Source organism: Mus caroli, unplaced genomic scaffold (genome assembly GCF_978045245.1).
Source record: "Mus caroli unplaced genomic scaffold, Mus_caroli_1 scaffold_9, whole genome shotgun sequence".
NCBI classification, from domain to species: domain Eukaryota; kingdom Metazoa; phylum Chordata; class Mammalia; order Rodentia; family Muridae; genus Mus; species Mus caroli.
Window position 1 is genome coordinate 22403254 of NW_028227264.1, and position 18624 is coordinate 22421877.

At 43.3% G+C, this 18624-nt stretch overlaps 1 protein-coding gene across 1 annotated transcript; it reads right to left on the reverse strand.

The window, feature by feature from the left end:
* Positions 1-11660, reverse strand: Arg1 (arginase 1). The gene is made up of 8 exons (XM_021173919.2): positions 11499-11660; positions 7150-7222; positions 5147-5321; positions 2698-2857; positions 1534-1628; positions 1125-1229; positions 796-932; positions 1-567 (listed from the first exon to the last, which is right to left on the reverse strand). Exons 1-8 carry the CDS (start codon positions 11589-11591, stop codon positions 398-400), a joined length of 1008 nt encoding a protein of 335 aa, XP_021029578.1. The 5' UTR covers positions 11592-11660; the 3' UTR covers positions 1-397.
* Between the last annotated feature and the right edge of the window lie 6964 nt (positions 11661-18624).

The following is an 18624-nucleotide window of genomic DNA, read 5'->3' on the forward strand; positions in this document are numbered from 1 at the left end:
TTTTATTATAAAGAGTTTATTATACATCTTTTGAACAGCGTGGATATAGGCTACCTCTCTGGATATCTTTGCTTCCAACTGTAAATTGACACTTAACATCACTGTGTATTTTAAATGCTGGTGCATTTTTTAATTGGACATTAATTGATACTACTTCTTAAGGATAACTTATGCTAAAATGGAGAATACATGTTTCCTAGTTTTATAGCTGTTTTGATTTCCACATCCTGAATTTCATACCAGAAAGGAACTGCTGGAATACATACTTACTGGGAAAAAAAAAAATTTTTTTTTTTTCTTTTCTAAAAGAACAAGCCCTTGGGAGGAGAAGGCGTTTGCTTAGCTCTGTTTGGCTTGCTGTGATGCCCCAGATGGTTTTCATGTGGTGCATTCACAGTCACTTAGGCAGTTTAAGGTAGTCAGTCCCTGGCTTATGATTCCCCTCCCGTTTAGTTCCGAAACAAGCCAGGGTTAAAGCTACTGCCGTGTTCACAGTACTGTTCACCTCCTCTGGTGTCTTCCCAAGAGTGGGGTTCACTTCCATGATATCCAGTCCCGAAAGCAGCCCTACAACAAAAAAAAGGCATAGTGATATCGTTGATCAAAGTCTGTGACCCCCCGACTCCCAAATGTATCTGTGGAGAAGAGCTGGTGACTGACAGTAAACAGGTTGTGTGTCACATCATGTGACGGGTAATCTAGAAGAAACAGCGTGCTTGCTCTCCAGGTCAGGAGGGCCTACATCCACACTGGCCAAGTGCACAGCTGCTGCTTCAGTGCCTCAGACTCTCCTACCTGTCTTGTAAATTTCTTCTGTGATGTAGAGACCTTCTCTGTAAGATAGGCCTCCCAGAACTGGTGTGCCGGTAGCCGGGGTGAAGGCCGGGTCCAGCCCATCGACATCAAAGCTCAGGTGAATCGGCCTTTTCTTCCTGTCAGGAAATAGGAGAGGCTTTCAGTGTAAAGTGGTTTAGGAGTCAGTAATCAAATGCAGGCCTGACCCTGCATTATAAAAGCATCACATGGAAATCCACGGTTTTACCTAAATTTTATTAACAGCCTGTGCGGACAGGAATGTCAGGAGGAAACCTTAGTCATGAACACACGCACACAAAGCATCGTACCTTCCCAGCAGGTAGCTGAAGGTCTCTTCCATCACCTTGCCAATCCCCTGCTTGTCTACTTCAGTCATGGAGAAATACTTAATCCCCAGAGTTTTTATTATATAGCTGTAAAAGAACAGATTGCAGTTCATTGCAGTTAGTAAGGCTGACTTTTCTTACATTTCCTTTGGGTGGAAAGATTACTATAAGTCCTGTGAACTGTGTATATATGCACCTAGTTGTATTTTAAGAATAAACTGTTATAAATTGTCCAAATAATACTATGGTCTATAAGTGAATATAAACACGTATGCTTATGTAAATACATGCATATATACATATATACATAGTGACAAAAAACCTCAAAACTCTTAACAGATTTGACCAGTAAAGCATTCCTAGCATATAAAAGAACATGGAATAAACTTACTGTTCCCCAGGGTCTACGTCTCGCAAGCCAATGTACACGATGTCTTTGGCAGATATGCAGGGAGTCACCCAGGAGAATCCTGGTACATCTGGGAACTAGAAACAATGGTGTTTCCATTTAGATAAATATGTTTCTCTTCGACAGTACTGGATTTAATGTTGAGCACAGACAATTACATACATCTTAACATTTCTTAACATCTGTACCTCTGTTTCGCAAGCCAGAATTTTGAGAGAAGTTTCTAAGGAACAGGGAGGAGCGCTTTCTCCTGTGGTTCCGATAAGTGCTTCCCAGATCTTAAGACACTGAAAGCCACACATGGCCACACACTCCTATCTCAGCACTCAGAAAGCAGGCAGAAAGTTCAAGGCCAGCCTGGACCACCTAGCAAGAACCTATCACAAAACACACACACACACACACACACACAGTGTAATCTGCATGGCAAAGCTGCCATTTTGATAGGCTCAGAGGTAGAGGGGATCTCTTGGTGAGAAAGGAAAAGCCTGTGGTGTGTCCTTAGAAGAGGCAGGAACCAGGAGCCCCACTTGCCCATGCCTTGTGACATTGTTGGCATGATTCTGGGCAAGTTGGTTTCCTTTGAATCTCTGCAGACCTGCTTAGAAAGGGTCAGTCTGCCCCATCCACTACAAAGCGCCGTTTAAGAATCCAAAAAGAAAACAACCCTCTGCATCCATGTTTCCACCAGGCATAGGTTAAGAATGTACTTAGTAAGCCTGTAGTGCCTTGGTCTGCATTGAACATATACACACTATTCACCTGACAGTACAATTGTAACTATTTTCATAGCATTTGATTGTATTAGGTATTATAAGTGATCTAGAGCTGATCTAAAGGATGGGGGCGGATACACACAGGTTACATACAAATACTGTGCCATATTATTTGAGAGACTTGAGCATCCAGTTTTAGTATCTGAGATGATGGAACCTCGTGGATACAGAGACAAGTGCAGATGGATGCAAGCTGTCCGGGAAGAACCCCGCCATCTTTATCAACTTGTCTTTTCCTTATTTACTACAGAGAAGATAGCTTCAGTCATCCCAAGAATAAAGTGCAAGAAGGCTCCCCCTGTTTGCCTTCTCCCTCCAGAACCACTGCGGAGAGTTCCCTCTTGTGTGAGTGTGCGGAGGAGTCTTTTACCTTTCCTTTCAGTTCCTTCAGGAGAAAGGACACAGGTTGCCCATGCAGATTCCCAGAGCTGGTTGTCAGGGGAGTGTTGATGTCAGTGTGAGCATCCACCCAAATGACACATAGGTCAGGGTGGACCCTAGCGTGGCCAGAGATGCTTCCAACTGCCAGACTTGGGAGGAAAAGAAGGCGTGTGAACATCAAGTTTGCAACATCATCACATACTTCAGATTGCTACCTCATGTACTGTGCCTGTGTGATTATCCTTTATGCCCAGTGAGCTCCTCCATAGACCTTAGAGGTACTGGTTAAACTAATTTAACAGTAGAGAAGGGATGGTTCTCGCCAGTCACTGCCCTTAATAATGTCAGTAAGAAAGATGTGGGTGGTTTTACCTTTTAACAAATCAACTCATAATAAAAATTACAAATTATAGCGTATCCAAACAAGCACCAGCTACACAAATTCCTTAGCCCTGGATACTCTTTAGTTCTTGGGGTTGAACTCTCCTCTCCCTTGATAAGTACTTGATTCTCGGTGTTCAATCATGGCAGAGCCTTTCAAGTTGGTTGGTGTGCTTGTTTGCTTTTCAGAATGCAGCCCTTTTTGAGTTGGGAAGAACCCCTAGAAGTTCCCTCATCCCCTGTGGCCGGGGTCTCCCTGCCAAGTCAGCGCTCAGCTCCCTTAACTCCCTACCTGCTCTCCATACAAGGATCCACTCTCGTCATCCAAGCCATCCAAATACTCCTGACTCCAAACATGAGACGAGAGTGGGAGGAGAACTGAACGGTACCTTGCTCAGGCAGAAGCTAACACGGCAGGTCAGACATAGGATGCCAGTGTCGTCGCCCCCTGGAGACATAGCAGATGCCACCCAGAGGTCTGAGCATCCGTATCTCGAACAGTTCATGCCTACCTAGGGTTGTTTATTCATTTGGCTTGATGTCTGCTGTGACTGTCTCACCTTCAGGCTATCTTAACTGTCACTTCCAAATGTCCCCACAGAGAAAAGAAAGGGAGCTCCAGGCTCCCCTCAGCTTCCCAGTGGAAGGCCTGCTCACAGTGCCAGGCAGGAAGCAGCTTCTGCTTCAAGAGCAGCAGGAAAGTTCTCACTTTTCAGCTCCTTGGGCCTCCCAGGACAGGGTCCCATATCCAAAACAGTGAACCGCTCTAGGCACGACACTGGTGTTTGTTTTGGTGAAAATGTAAAGCTCGTTATCTGGCAATATGGATATGTATATATACATAGATATATGCATACACATGGAAGCATTCCTGATTATATGGCAATATGGATATGTGTATATACACACAGATATATGCATACACATGGAAGCATTCCTGATTATATGGTAATATGGATATGTGTATATACACACATATATATGCATACACATGGAAGCATTCCTGATTATATGGCAATATGGATATGTGTATATACACACAGATATATGCATACACATGGAATCATTCCTGATTATCTGGCAATATGGATAATCCTTTTGTGCATAATAAGTAGCAACAATGAACTCTAGGCTGTTGATCTGGAACAAAACATGAGATATAACACAAAAGCAGTTGTAAAACTGATCATGTGTGCATGTGAGTTCTTTGAAAAGTTTTATAGTGCTTTTGTAATGAAAAGCACATATTTTAAAATTGTTCACCTAAATGAATTGTGTACATAATCAGTAATCAAGTTTAGTAAACTAACTTTCCCCAGAAGCTAATCTCTAAAATGTAAGATTATGCCAAAATCCACAACTTATTTTTTGTTATATGGATAAAGATATTTTTTTGTTTTTTTGGTTTTTTCAAGACAGAGTTTCTCTGTATAGCCCTGGCTGTCCTGGAACTCACTTTGTAGACCATGCTGGCCTCGAACTCAGAAATCTGCCTGCCACTGCCTCCCGAGTGCTGGGATTAAAGATGTGTGCCACCACGCCCGGCTTTTTTTTTTTTTTGGATAAAGATATTTTAAGACTTCAAATAGAGCTTGATCTATGTTTCCATAGTAAATTAACCCATACAATGTCTCTAAAGAATATATATATATATATATATATATATATATATATATACATATATATATGTGTGTGTGTGTATACAGACAGACATATATATATGTACATACACATATATATATATATATATGTTTTAAAATAAATATTTCATATGTCCCAAATGCATATAAGTAGTTAACTACTGTAGCATTTTCTAAGTTTTCTGACCCTGCCTCAGTGATCCTGGTTTTCTATATCAGAGTTGTGTCTAGAACCAGTTTATGATTTTGCTCTGGCATCATGTCCTGGGGAGGCCTGAGGAGCTGGAATGTGAGATTAGATAGATTGATTTTATAAATATACAAATCTATGGAGAGATAGAGGGAGAGGTAGCAAACCCTCTCTTGGTCTCCTCATGCCCTTTGTGCCGACCCCCAGGGATGTAGCAGTCCACACACCTGTGGTCTCCACCCAGCACCACACTGACTCTTCCATTCTTCTGGACCTCTGCCACCACACCAGCCAGCTCTTCATTGGCTTTCCCCACAGACCGTGGGTTCTTCACAATTTGAAAGGAGCTGTCATTAGGGACATCAACAAAGGCCAGGTCCCCGTGGTCTCTCACGTCATACTCTGCCATTAAAAGTTTTAACGTTACTAGATAGAAACAGGTTACAAGCCAGCACTCTAGCTGCTGCGTGCGTGCCACATAACAGGCCCTCCATGTTTCCTGAGTCAATCCATGGACAAGGATGCTGAAGGATGCTAATGATAACTGTGATCTTGATCCAGTAGTGAACAAGTAAGTGTGTATAGGTGTGTATAGATGTATATAGGTGTGTTTGTGTGCACCCAAGTGTTAAGTGCTTTTTATATTTCTGTCATAAGCATGTTTGGTTTAAAAATTAATATTTCATATATCCCCCCCAGAAATACATCAGAAGCAGCTAACATGCAGTAGTAAAGTGCTATAGCATTTTGTAAGTCTTCTGATACTGGTCTTCATTACCCATGCTGTCACCTGCTGAAGCCTTCAGTGTCTCCTTGACTCACCCACATTGTGTGCTGAAAATGTCTGTGTTTAGCCCTAAACCTCCCAATGCAGAGAGTGTAGGAAATGCACACTTCTTCACATTTAAAACAAAACAAAATAAAAGAAACAAACAAACAAAATGGCAAAGAATCCAAAGTTCCTAGGAACCTGACTGTGCATTTTGTCACAAGCTCTGACATGACTGTCTAGACCGGAGACTGTCCTGTAGCACTTGGATATAGGATCTGTTCAGGGCTTCAAATTAGCCATTGTTGAAGTATTTATTCTATCCCTGTGCACTTGAAACTTAACCACAGATTAAAGAACTTTCATCTGATATGTAACAAGTTTATTCTATTTAACCCAGGATAAGGCCACTCACTCAGGTTTTCTGTTCTCCAATGAGTGGCCTTCCTCCCTCCTGCCTTCCTCTCCTTTCTCTTTCCTTCTTTCTCCCTTCCTCCTTTCACACTCCCTCCTGCCCTAGCGCCACCCCTATCCTCTTTCCTTTCTCGCTTTATGAAGTGACGCTTATCCATTAAAACTCAATCATTTGAAATGTGTAGGCCAGGAAATGTGGGAAGCACCTATGATCTTGTAACCCCCATCATACAAACACTTCTGTTCCTCCATCAGCAGTTGCCTGCCTCAACTCCCAACAACTATTTATTGCTTTTTTTTAGCTGTGTTTCTGTCTTCCTAGAACCTGACATCAACTGTAGTTGCTCATTTGTGCCAAGCCTCCCACTTAGCATGCTGTTGCTGAGACCTATCAGTGGCCTTGTCTGAGCTGAGTCTGAGCCTTTCCATTGCTGAATACTACATCATTTCCTGGGTCTACCACTCTTTACCCATGAACCAGTTGGGTACTTTATTATTTCATTTCTTTATTTTTATAAATATTGCTGTTACTCATGTACAGGTCTTGTATGTTGATGAAACTGTGACCCTGCTTTCTAAATTGGCTGTCCATTTTGATCTCACTGGAAAATGTATGCATTCTAGCTGTGGTACCTTAGCGGCACTTCACTGCATGCATGTCCACATGTGTGCAAACTAGATGCTGCTCCTATTACAGTTAGCATTGCTGTTCTCCTTTATTCTCACAATCCAGGGATCTTCTTGCAATAGTAAGGTGTATTTCTTGCAGCTATTGTATTTCATTTCTCATTTCCCCAACTCCCCTACCAGCCACCCAACCCTCTTTCTTATATCATACATCCTTTTGTACAGTCGTTTGTCCAGAAAGGCCAAACAGCCAAGTAAGGAAGTGAGGCTATTCCATCTGTAGTGTCTCTTGGGCATCCTTCCCAGACCCTGTTTCTTCAGCAGGATGTGGATCTGTTGGTTTAGCAAATCCCTCAGAAGCCCGTCCTTCCTTCAGAGTGAGAGGGACATTATCTGATCACCTTTCAGTTTTAAAATTACCTGTTTCTTTAAGTTTTTCCAGCAGGCCAGCTTTCCTCAGTGCTGCAGGGCCTTTCTCTACCCCTCCTCGAGGCTGAAGAACAGAAAAAAACACAGTATTCAGTCATGATTGTGACTAGCCAATGCCCACAAGAAAACTTACTCCTCAATCAATTGAACTGTTAACATTCAGTGTTTAAGCTTTGGTGGGTCCAACACCCTTATATATTTTCCCTTCTAATCTTTGCAGTAAGGTGGAGTGAATTGTACCTATGCCAGGAAGAGAGAAGATTCACAAAGTCGTTTTCATCCTGGCAAATAGCAGACCAAGTAGCAGAAGGAGCTCTGTCACTTGGTCTTGGAATACCAGGCCATGCTTGCCTCTTCCAGCACACTCTGCTGTCCTCAGAATAAACACTTATTCCATGCAAGCCCATTAAGCATGGACAGCAAGTCGCAGCCTATGTACACGGGTGGTTGTTTCAACGCTGATACAAAAACAGGATGCTTCTAATTGGATCCAGAACAGGGAGTGCCATGAAGGCTGGCGACAACAGAGGATCTTTGGGCTGGGTCTTGCAACACTGGTAGATGGTCAGGAAAGGTGACAAGCTGGTGAAGAAACTTTGCAACCTGGGGGGAAATCTAGGGCAAAGGGTTCTGCAGGGGAAGACGGTGACCTGAAGAAACCCACCTGCAGGTCCTCACGGCAGGCAGTTAGGGCTCTTGGGGAGAAACCAGATAACCAGGAAAATTGTCACCTGAAACCTTTGTGGACAGCATAGTATTTCAGATTCCCACCCATTTAAACCTGACCTGAGAAATGCATCTTGCTGAGTCCACCTTCCTATTCAGAAAAATTCTTCCCCAGCCCCCCTTGGCCAATAGAAGTCTAAAGAAATAACTCCTCTCTCTCTCTCTCTCTCTCTCTCTCTCTCTCTCTCTCTCTCTCTCTCTCTCTCTCTCTCTCTCTCTCTGATCTTGATTTCTAACACTTTAAAATGTTCCCCTCCCAAATAAGAGACACAGAAAGGGATCTTGGCCAGGAGATTGGTGACAAAAGTCATGTGTGCGTACCCTGAGGATTGGGACTGTCACCCTAAACTAAGCAAATACTTCCTCTCAGGTTAAATGACAGATGATCTTCCCTAGCGTCTAGACAAATCTATGGTGTCAGATTTCTTCTACCGGTCACCAGGTACCCTGAATATTCTGCCTGACAAGTTCTTCTCTTTGCAGCTCATAGATCGTTTTCAATCTCATTTTTTCAATTGCTTTATATCATGTACATATAGTCATGATGTTTAGCATAATGTCTGCATCCCTGGAGACACTGGTAAAGTAAACTTAGTTTAACATAGCCATCACCTTAAACGTTTCTCATTTCTCTGTAATAAGGATATTTAAACTCTTTTCTGTTTTGGGGCTGAACAGTGCTTAAGTTTCTCTCTCTCTCTCTCTCTCTCTCTCTCTCTCTCTCTCTCTCTCTCTCTGTCTCTGTCTCTCTCTCTCTGTGTGTGTGTGTGTGTGTGTACTGGTCAGCAGAGTGACCTGGTCAGAGGAGAAGAGACTAGGGACAGAAGGAAGAAGAAGGACAGCAGAAGCCACCCTGAGGGGAGATGGACCATGAGCACATGGCCAGGAGAAACAGCGAGTATCTGGGCACACCACTGGGGAGGAAGCCAGGCCAGCAGTTAAATGAGGAGATTAAGGGTGACCCCCAGTGGTTGTCAAAGCCTGAGTTTCATTTATTTGTAAGCTGGCCGGGGGTAAGCTTAAAGTGGTTGTACTTTTGTCAGGTTTCAACCTAAATGTTTTACCTGTGGAGTTCTGCATGGTGCAGTGGAGGACTGACATATAGGGGATAACCCAAGTTAAAATTTAAAAAGACTCACTGGTCTTTCTCCTCCTTCTCAGGCAGCAGAAGGAATCCTATAGACCTTAGTTGGCACTGTGTTTGCTGTGACTGTTGGTACGTTTATCAGTGGAATATGTAGGGTTTGTTTTATTTTGTTTTATTAGTACATACCCAGCCTCAGACTCACCACATACCCGAGGATCACCTCTACCAACCACAGCCTAGCCCTTCACGATGACATTTCTGGCATCCCACTTTATTTCTTTCATTAAACCTATGTCTTATGATTGCTCTATGCTCATTGCTTGGTTTCTTTGCCCACTTTGTAAATTTCTTTTTTTAGCATCCCTGACTAAAGTGTCATGCCCAGCCCCTTACTGGCCACAGGTAAAGATTTCCTATAGAGCTGAGCACAAGCTTTGGAATAAGACAATCCTGCCTGGAAGCAAGCACACAGTGAAGAGTCCATGACTGAGTAAATGGGCAGAGTTCTCTAAGCCTTGGCTAAGTCAACCACAAGATGAAAACAGTGCCTCTCACTTTGTAGTTGGTGCCCCGAAATGAGGTGAGGCAGAGAATGGGGTTGTTCTCAGACTCAAACTTTTGTCTTCCCTCTACTCTTCCTTTTTCCCTAGTGTCAAACTTCTACCACACTTAGGTAGGCCTGGGTAGGCCAACTATGTATATGTGTTGACAGTTTCACCCTCTGCCAAATGGCTTCCTACAGGAAAATATACCTCTGTTCTTACAGGCTTGACACAATGATCTCCAGGCTCCTGCCCACAGCTAAGGGGAATCTCTGTCAGAGGAGCGTAACTGAGACTGGGAGAGGGCAGTAGATGGCATTTGAAGACAGAGTCCCCTAGAAGGGCTTTGACCATGATGGTGGCCTCTGCTGATGCCCAGAGGCCAAAGTCTGTTTCCTTCCTGCCTTCCTCCTGGGTTCCCTCCCTTTTTTTTTTTTTTTTTTTTAATTGTTGCTGTTGTTGTCCTCATTTTCAAGTCTGTTTTATAAACCATTCCAAGGATAAATGCAGGGCTGGTGAGATGGCCCAGTGCCTGAATGTATATGAAACTTGCAGCGATAAACACACACACACACACACACACACACACACACACACACACTTAAGAAGAAAAGTAAAAAATTTAAAAACAAAAGAACAGGTGAGCATATTATGGATTTTTTTTTTAAATATTTGCTTCATTATGTGTGTGTGCATGTGGGGGAGGCTCATGGAGGCAGAAGATGATGCTGAATTCTCTGGAGCTTGAGCTATGGGCAACTGTGAGCCGTCTGATGTGGGGGATGGGAACGGAACCCTTGTCTTCCCAAAGAGGAGCAAGTGCTCTTAACCACTGAGCCACTTACCCAGACCCATATCGTGGTTTTAAAGGCATCATGAATCAACAAAATACCCCCATATTCTAGTGTTCTGGGAGAGCTCTGTGGAGGTTTTCCATAGAAGGTGAAATGCTGTTTACTGATACCAAATACAGTCTGGGTCTCCAACCTTCCACAATTTGTATAGAGAAGAGGGTGTGTATGGGGGTGGGGGTGGGGGAGAGGAAAACCCAGAGTATACCTTTAGGTTTCACAGTTTAAAAGGCTAAAGGCTGCCTGAGTCTAAAAGCCAAGAGAAAGACCCCACATAAAACAAAAGGACCCAGGAGTTACATAACCACCTTGCTTGGCTTGGATTTCCCCCCTTCCTTTTTAAACACAGATATTTGGAGCCTAAGGCATTCTGTTATCTCATTCTAATTAGCAGCCTGAGTGTATCCAAGCAGAGGGGGAATGGAGGAGCACATTTAGGCAGTGCTGACATGTGTGAGTCACTTAGGTGGACTAGGCAGAGATTTATGGACCCATTAGTCCTGACAGGGTGCAGACTTGATGTATTGTTTTATTTGTTCTCCTTAAAGAGAGATGTAGCCCCCCCCCATCCCACCCACCCCCAACTAATACTCATAAAATCATCAAGCTCAAAATACCATGAATTCTTAGCAAACTTGCAAAAGCTCTATTATTTAAGTTATCCAAATTAAAACAAGTCTAAAGACTACCACCACCCATTACATTTTTCTAAGCATGAATTACGTAACCAGATTAATGTGTTTTCTTACAATCTCTCACTCCATACTCAGAAAACATCAAAAGCACCAAGAGCCACCGTAACTAGGAGAGAAACTGCAGCCCAGATACAGGTGATCTGCATCCAGATCATTTTTCTCAAACTTTGTAGTGACTCTTCGTCTTGAAATGGACTTTGGCAGGATCCAAAAGAGGAAGTGGGTTTAAGTCGGCAAGCATACTATGCCACACAGTGGTGAGGAGACTTGAGCACTAGCACCTGGAGCCCAGATGGTGCTGGGAAGCTTGTAGCCCCAAGGCAACGCCTGTTAAGTGTTAGAATGTAACATTTCCAGCTTGCAGCTAGACCACGATGCCTGGCAAGTGTTAAAATGTAACATTTCCCAATAAATACCAGTCATTCAAAGCCAGACTCACCTGTCCTTTTGAGAAAGGCGCTCCGATAATCTCTAAGGACTTTGGCTTGGAGCTCATGCTCTCTCTGGGATCCAGCGACTGCTGCTGTTGCATGTGCACAGGCTGTCCAGCTGCTCTCCACCGCCGTAACCCTAAAAGACAGAGGGCACATCTTTTTTCCCCCCTTTAAATCAGGTTGGATCTGTTTGTCCAACAACTGGCTCCGCCCACCGAATGGAAGAATGACAGAGTCAACAGAACCTCCCCATCAGAGGAACCACCGTTCTTCCCTCTGAGCATTATTCATCCGTCCAGTTCACACCCTTTTGAAAAAGCCAGCTGGATGACATTAATCTCTCCTCAGACAATTGACAATTATGTGTGATTTCATAACCTCATGTGAAGTGCTAGGCTTCCAGCCCGGGCACCTCAGGGCAGGGTGCTCACCTTTTCCAGGATTTAAGTCCACTGGGGATTTGCAAGGTGAGGCTAAAACAGCAAGGGGGAGGCTGGGGGGGTGGGGAGGGGGGGGGCGGGGGTTTAGGGGGGGCGGGGGCGGGGGTGGTGTCTCTTACTTCCTTTCTGTTGAGCATCCTGACTCAAGGCTTCAAGTTCTGGGGAAAGTGAGACACATTTCATGTGTCACCAGGTTACACTGTCTAGGAAAGCATGGGGCTGGTTTTTGTTTTATATTGTTCTTGTTTATTATTATTATTATTATTATTTACAGGAAGGCATCGTTTATTTCCCTGACAACCCAAAGCAGTTCTATTTTTGAAATACAGTCTCCAGGAAAATCTCATTTTTGGAATCATGATATACCAAGATAGGGAAAGCAAACTAGCTAATATGAGTTTTCTTTGTCGTGTGCCAAGTGCTGTTCTAGTTAATGTTCTTTCGTTTCCTGTTTCCTCTGTAAGCTAACTTCACACTGAGCATCATTCTTATGCTGTTTTGCTGGGGAAGAGACTGCAGCTTGGTGAGGTTGCTAGTCACATACAGGTTGCAGAAGAATCGAAACGGAGCAATGGGCATTCTGCACCCACCAAGCTGCCGCGATCCTAATCTACACACCAGCAGAGTGTCAGCAGGGCCCCCTGAGATCTAGGGCAGATGAGAGAGGCCAGCCAAGCCCGATGACCCGAGTTTGACCCGCAGAACCCATTTGGTGCAAGGAAAGCGTCAACTCCTCCAAGTTGATCTCTGACCTCCACGTGGGTGATGTGGTCTGTGTAAGCCACCCCCAACACTAAAGAAATATTTTTAAAAGTATTAATTTAGAAGAAACACAACCAAGTATTCTCCCAGTTACAAAGTTACATGATTATAATTTTAAAAAGAAAACCCACATGTCAGAAGTAAATTTCTTTAACCTTGTGAGGACAAAAAGCACCCAGAATTTTAATACCTCAAGACAGAGATTCTGTTCCCTCTACCATCAGTACATAGAATAGTTCAATACAAAATAAACATTGACTTATTGATTGAATAAATATATTGCACTTATTGAATGAATAAATCAAGAAGCCAAAGTCCCTCAGGACCATTTTGATGCCTCCTTTCCAAATATATTTTTCATCTTACTATTGTTTTTCTGATATACGGTTATAGATTTTTTTAAAATTGATTTATGTAAGATAGAATTTTCCTATATATTTGAAGCTAGCTAGGAATTTAAGTTTTACCTGCTCCCAGATCACAAATGTGCACATCTACATTTTTGTTTGCTTTTTGGAGACATGTTTTCTTTGTGTGGCTCTGGCTACCCTAGGAATAGCCCTGTAGACCAGGCTAACCTTGAACTCACAGATATCAATCTGTCACTGCCTCCTGAGTGCTGGGATTAAAGGCGCGTGATACCACCACCTGGCAATACCTCTACATTTTCTTCTATTTAATTTAAACTTTATCTTTCTTTGGGCCTCTTGGTGCTGGCCCACAAATTCCAGCTATTTGAGAGGATGAGGCAGGGGGATTATAGGTTCAACACCTGCTGGAGTTATAGGGTTAGTTCAAAGGTCAACACAGAACCTGCCCCAAAGGTAAAAAGAAAAGAAGAAAAATGCCATTCAGGGGTAGATTGTTTGCCTGCCTGAAAGATGCTGGGCTTAAGTCTTGGATGCATGAAGAATTTGCTATTCACAGAGATTGCTGACTGTTGCGTCCTTTTTTTTTTTGTATTTTGTTTAAATCCTCCATTTCCCCTTTGTCTCTCCCAGTTTCCTCACCAGCACCAAATGGACAGACTCCCCACGTTACCACTGAGCTATCTCCATCAGATGCCAAGTTGCTGTTATAAACAATACGCTGCTCCATCTTCCAGTTTCCTCTGTGCTCTGGGCTCATCACCTGTGGCTGCACCAATCCATACAGCCTCATGGGTAGGGCTTCCGGAGAACGTTAGAGCTGCAGGAAAGGAACAGGTCTCCTCTTTTTCAAAATCGCTTGACCTTACATTTACTTCTGTAGGGGTCTCGCAAATGTAGAGTGAGCCGGTGACTATGTTTTGAAAACAGTGCTACGGCATTACTAGCTTTATACATTCATTCATAGGTATTTGCTGTTAAACTTTATCACCAGGGCTTTTCCTGAAAGTATTCCCTCAGGCAGTTTGAGGGTGACTTTTCATCATTGGCATCATTGGACTGACTGATCAAAACTCCCTGATAAAGTAAAACTCATGATTTCTTGACTATCTGTTTTTCTTGGGTCTTTATTGTTCTGGGTATCTCCGTACACACGACAGTTCCATGTATGACACCGATTTACCCTCACAGTCACTCCTATTAAAGCATCGCCTGCCTCCCTGTGTTCTCCTTAAGTAGACCATCCAGAACTCAGTGCACAAGTCCAGTTGTAGATGCAGTCATCTAATTCATCAAACATAAGTATCATATTGTTTGCCTGTTCTGGGTCATTGAGGAATCAAAGGACAAGGAAGTGCTTAACTAAGATCTGTGTCAGCCCAGAACCCTCAACCTAAGGTGGCACAACTCACGTACAGACAGGATTGTTGGCTAATACAGCCTGTTCATAAGAAAGCATAAGGAAGTCTGAACAATGTCTCACTTCCTAACAAAGTATAGTCTTGCCCTGCTTTGTCAGCGGACTTCTGCTCTCTGACTTCCTTATTGAAGATGAGCTGGTCTCTCGTCAGCTACCACCCTCAGTGACCTCATGCAGACATACAATGATCTTTCTTGTTGTGTAAACTGTATTTCTTGCTTAATTTAAAAACCCTTTACTCTGTGTGATTGTGTGTGTGTCCGTGTTGGGAAACACATGCCATGACCCTGTGGAAGTTCTCCTTGCTGTTTGGGTTCTGAGAATCAGACTCAGGGTGTCAGGCTTGGCAGCAAGCACCTTAGCCTAGGACTGTCTTTTCAATCTCCAAAGCTGTGGTCTCAGAACATCTAAGGCACTGGTTCTTAACTTGTGGATCCCAATTCCTTTTGGGGCTGATAGATCCTTTCACAGCGGTTACCCTAAAACCATCAGAAAACACAGTTGTTTACAGTCTGATTTATAACTAGGAAAATTATAGTTATGCTGTAACAACAAGACAATTTGATGATTGGGGCCACTGCAACATAACTGTATTAAAAGGTTGCAGTTAGGAAGCTTGAGACCCACTGCTCTGGAGGGGATGAGGTCATCGGCCTGAGTCTTGGCAGAGCCCACTTTTCCCAGCCCAAGTCTTTCCTTAGCGTAGAGAATGTACAGTGAGCTTTAAAGGTTCAATTCCTAAGAACACAGACCTCAAATCCACCCAGCCTGCTCTGTACTACACACTTGGGATTTAAAACTTGTTGATATTTGAAGGCAGAGAAGCGCTCCTTGTATGGGTGTACAGGAGGTCTTTACCTAGCTCCAGTGTCTGGTGTATTTCTGGCAATCTTTAGTGGTGTTTGACTTACAGGCACCCCGTTCTAACCCTCTGCCTTTCCTGCCTCTGCCATTGTGTTTCTGCTGTATCATCTTCTCTGGAGACATCACTCAGAATAATGCATTTTCAGGTAATGAAGAAAATGGATTTTACCGTTTCATGATTAGAGGGTCTAAAAAGTAAAAATTCCTTGCAGCCTGCCTGTTTCTCTTTGATGCTCCAATCTGTGCCCCATATTTTTTATGGTATCTTTATCAGCCAGCTGACAGATAGGACCTTTTACAGATAAAACCCAGGATTTTTACCACCCTCATAGACAGCTGGAAAATGATGGATAATTCTACTTGGTGTGTGGATTCCTGAAACTCTATACAGCTAGGTTGGATGGCCCCTGAGACAGTGCTTGTAGAGATGCTCAAATCTCATCGGCCTCTGGAAGGAACCCTCCTAGTCCTCTGAGGAGGAGCGGCCTCCAGAACAGAGTGGGCAGCTACGGGAAGGCTCGCTCTCGACATCTGACTCACATTGGTTCATAAGTATGTGACTGCAGACTCCTCTTCCCCTTCTCTCCAGACTCACCCAGATGTGAAGCAAAGTTCACAGCAGCGTGGGTGCTACAAGAAACAGAACCTTGGGACTGGCAAGATGGCTCAGCAGGTAAGAGCACTGACTGCTCTTCCGAAGGTCCTGAGTTTAAATCCCAGCAACGACATGGTGGCTCACAACCACCCATAATGAGATCTGACACCCTTTTCTGGTGTGTCTGAAGACAGCTACAGTGTGCTTATATATAATAATAAATAAATCTTTGGGACAGAGCGAGCTGGTACTAAGAGAGCGAGCAGAGGTCCCAAATTCAATTCTCAACAACCACATGAAGGCTCACAACCATCTGTATAGCTACTGTGTACTCATATACATAAAAATAAAATAAAATAAAATAAATCTCTCTAAAAAAAAAAAAAAAGGAAACAGAACATGGAAGATCAGCACTACTGGTCTCTGTGAGCCAAGCTACACAGGGAGAGCCACTTATGACAGAGGGCAAGGGACCAAGGAGGGAGCTCTACCCACTTTGATCCCTGATGTCTGCAAAAGTGACTGCTCATGCCAGTGTGCATCAACCACAGTGTTGGTGTCAGGATACAAGACTTTCCTCCTTTTGGAAGTTTCAGCTGCAGGTCGTCAGTAGAGATCTGCAATAGAAGGAAGACATCAAAAACACTCATGACTACATATGGAGATGCTCCGAACTGTCTAGAAACGACAGGGGTACTTGGTGCCTTGCACACCTGAGTTGGGGACCACAGCCGTAAGACAGTTGTGTATGGCCTTTACAGGCAGCCGGATTTACTCCATCCTTAAATGTGGCCTGGAACATAGCATCAAAGATGTGGGGAAGAGCTGTGTCGACTGAGGTGGGGTGGCCTGACCAAGCCATACAAGCCACTTGAGGCTAGCTCACGGAGAACATAATTTGGGTTTATTCTGTGCAGTTTCCATGTTCTCATGTCTGCCTTCCCCATACAAGATTTATGATTCTCATACATTAGTTTTTCCACCTTTAAAAGATTCAAGAGGTTCTAAGAGTCTTCTAGAAATGAAAACTGATATGTTCTGAGAGATTGAGAATCTGCAGAAAATCATGTTTCTACCCAAAGCAAGAGAGACAAACCATGTGTTTACGTGTGTGTGTGTGTGTGTGTGCGTGCGTGCGTGTGTGCTATTTTAACAATGTATTCTTTCTCTTTTCTTGGTCAATTAATTGATAAATGTACTAAATCCTACTTTTGGGAGAAAATTCAACACTTTTTACTGAGGATTATTAGTGTATCTATATATCAATTGATGTTTGATATAATTTTTTGAAAGATTTATTTATTTTATTTTATGTGAGTACATTGTAGCTGTCTTCAGGCACACCAGAAGAGGACATCAGATCCCATTACAGATGGTTGTGAGTCGCCATGTGGTTGCTGAGATTTGAACTCAGGATCTCTGGAAGAGCAGTCAGTGCTCTTAACTGCTAAGCCATCTCTCAAGCCCCATAATTTTTTTTATAATTGTTAAAGGAAACCAAAAGTATGTTCTATTCATTCTGCTTTCCATATGAATATGTAAACGTATATTTAAAATGATATGTTATTTTAAATAATTTAAATAATATAAATAGTATATTTAAACCCTCTATCCTCATCTCTTTATCTCAGTTCCTTTTTAAAATCCCTTTGTCACCAGGCAGTGGTGGCACACACCTTTAATCCCAGCACTCGGGAGGCAGAGGCAGAGGCAGGTGGAATTCTGAGTTCAAGGCCAGCCTGGTCTACAAAGTGAGTTCCAGGACAGCCAGGGCTGGTGGAGGGGGCTGGTGAGGCACACATGTTCATGCTTGAAGTCACAGGAAGATAACAGAATCTTTCTTTTTTGTTCCACCTTAATTAATTTTTTTTTTTTTTGAGACAGGGTCTCTCACTGAACCTGGGGCTGTGTGTTCTGGGCAGACTGGATGTCCAGTGAAATCCTGGAATCCACCTTTCTCTACATACCCACTATACTGGAGTTACAGACACACAAGGCTATGGTCTTTCTCCTCCCATATTTGTGATTAACGCATACCCAACTTTTATGTGGGTGCCACGGATTTGAACTCAATCCCTCTTGCTCTCAAAGCAAGTACCTGACCCATTGGAGCAATCTCCCTAGCCTTCTTGTATGTTATTAAACATAATGGTACATAAGACATCACTATGCAGTTTCTCAGGGCTCGCCCCTATGACTTTGATATACATTCAGCAGCCTTAACGCACGTTGCACAGAACTGTCTGTTCCTCGGGTCTCACTCAGTCTGGCACAGTTGGCTCACTTTAGCTTTGGGTTTTGCCTTGTTTTCTGTCTTACATGTACTTCAGACTTTTGAAGAATCTCACAACAGAGGTGCCCCTGATGTTTTCTTTGATTAAATGCAGCTTTGGCCATGTTTTAAAGGAAGCCAGGAAAGCAACTTGGTGACCTCGGTGGAGCTGGATAGAAGTGTGAGGTGTTGATTTGCCCAGCTGCTGCTGGCTTCAGCTTCACTCACTGGTACCCAGTTGTAGCTTTCAGGGGTAGCCACCCCATATTCCTGTGTATAGTGATGCCTGCTGAGTTTTGCCTGTAGGCACTGTAGGGGCATAATGATATAAATATATGAGTTTAACCATCTAAGTTAATCTGTGCTATATATGGGATATATATTTGTCTATAGACATCACTTCTGACTTA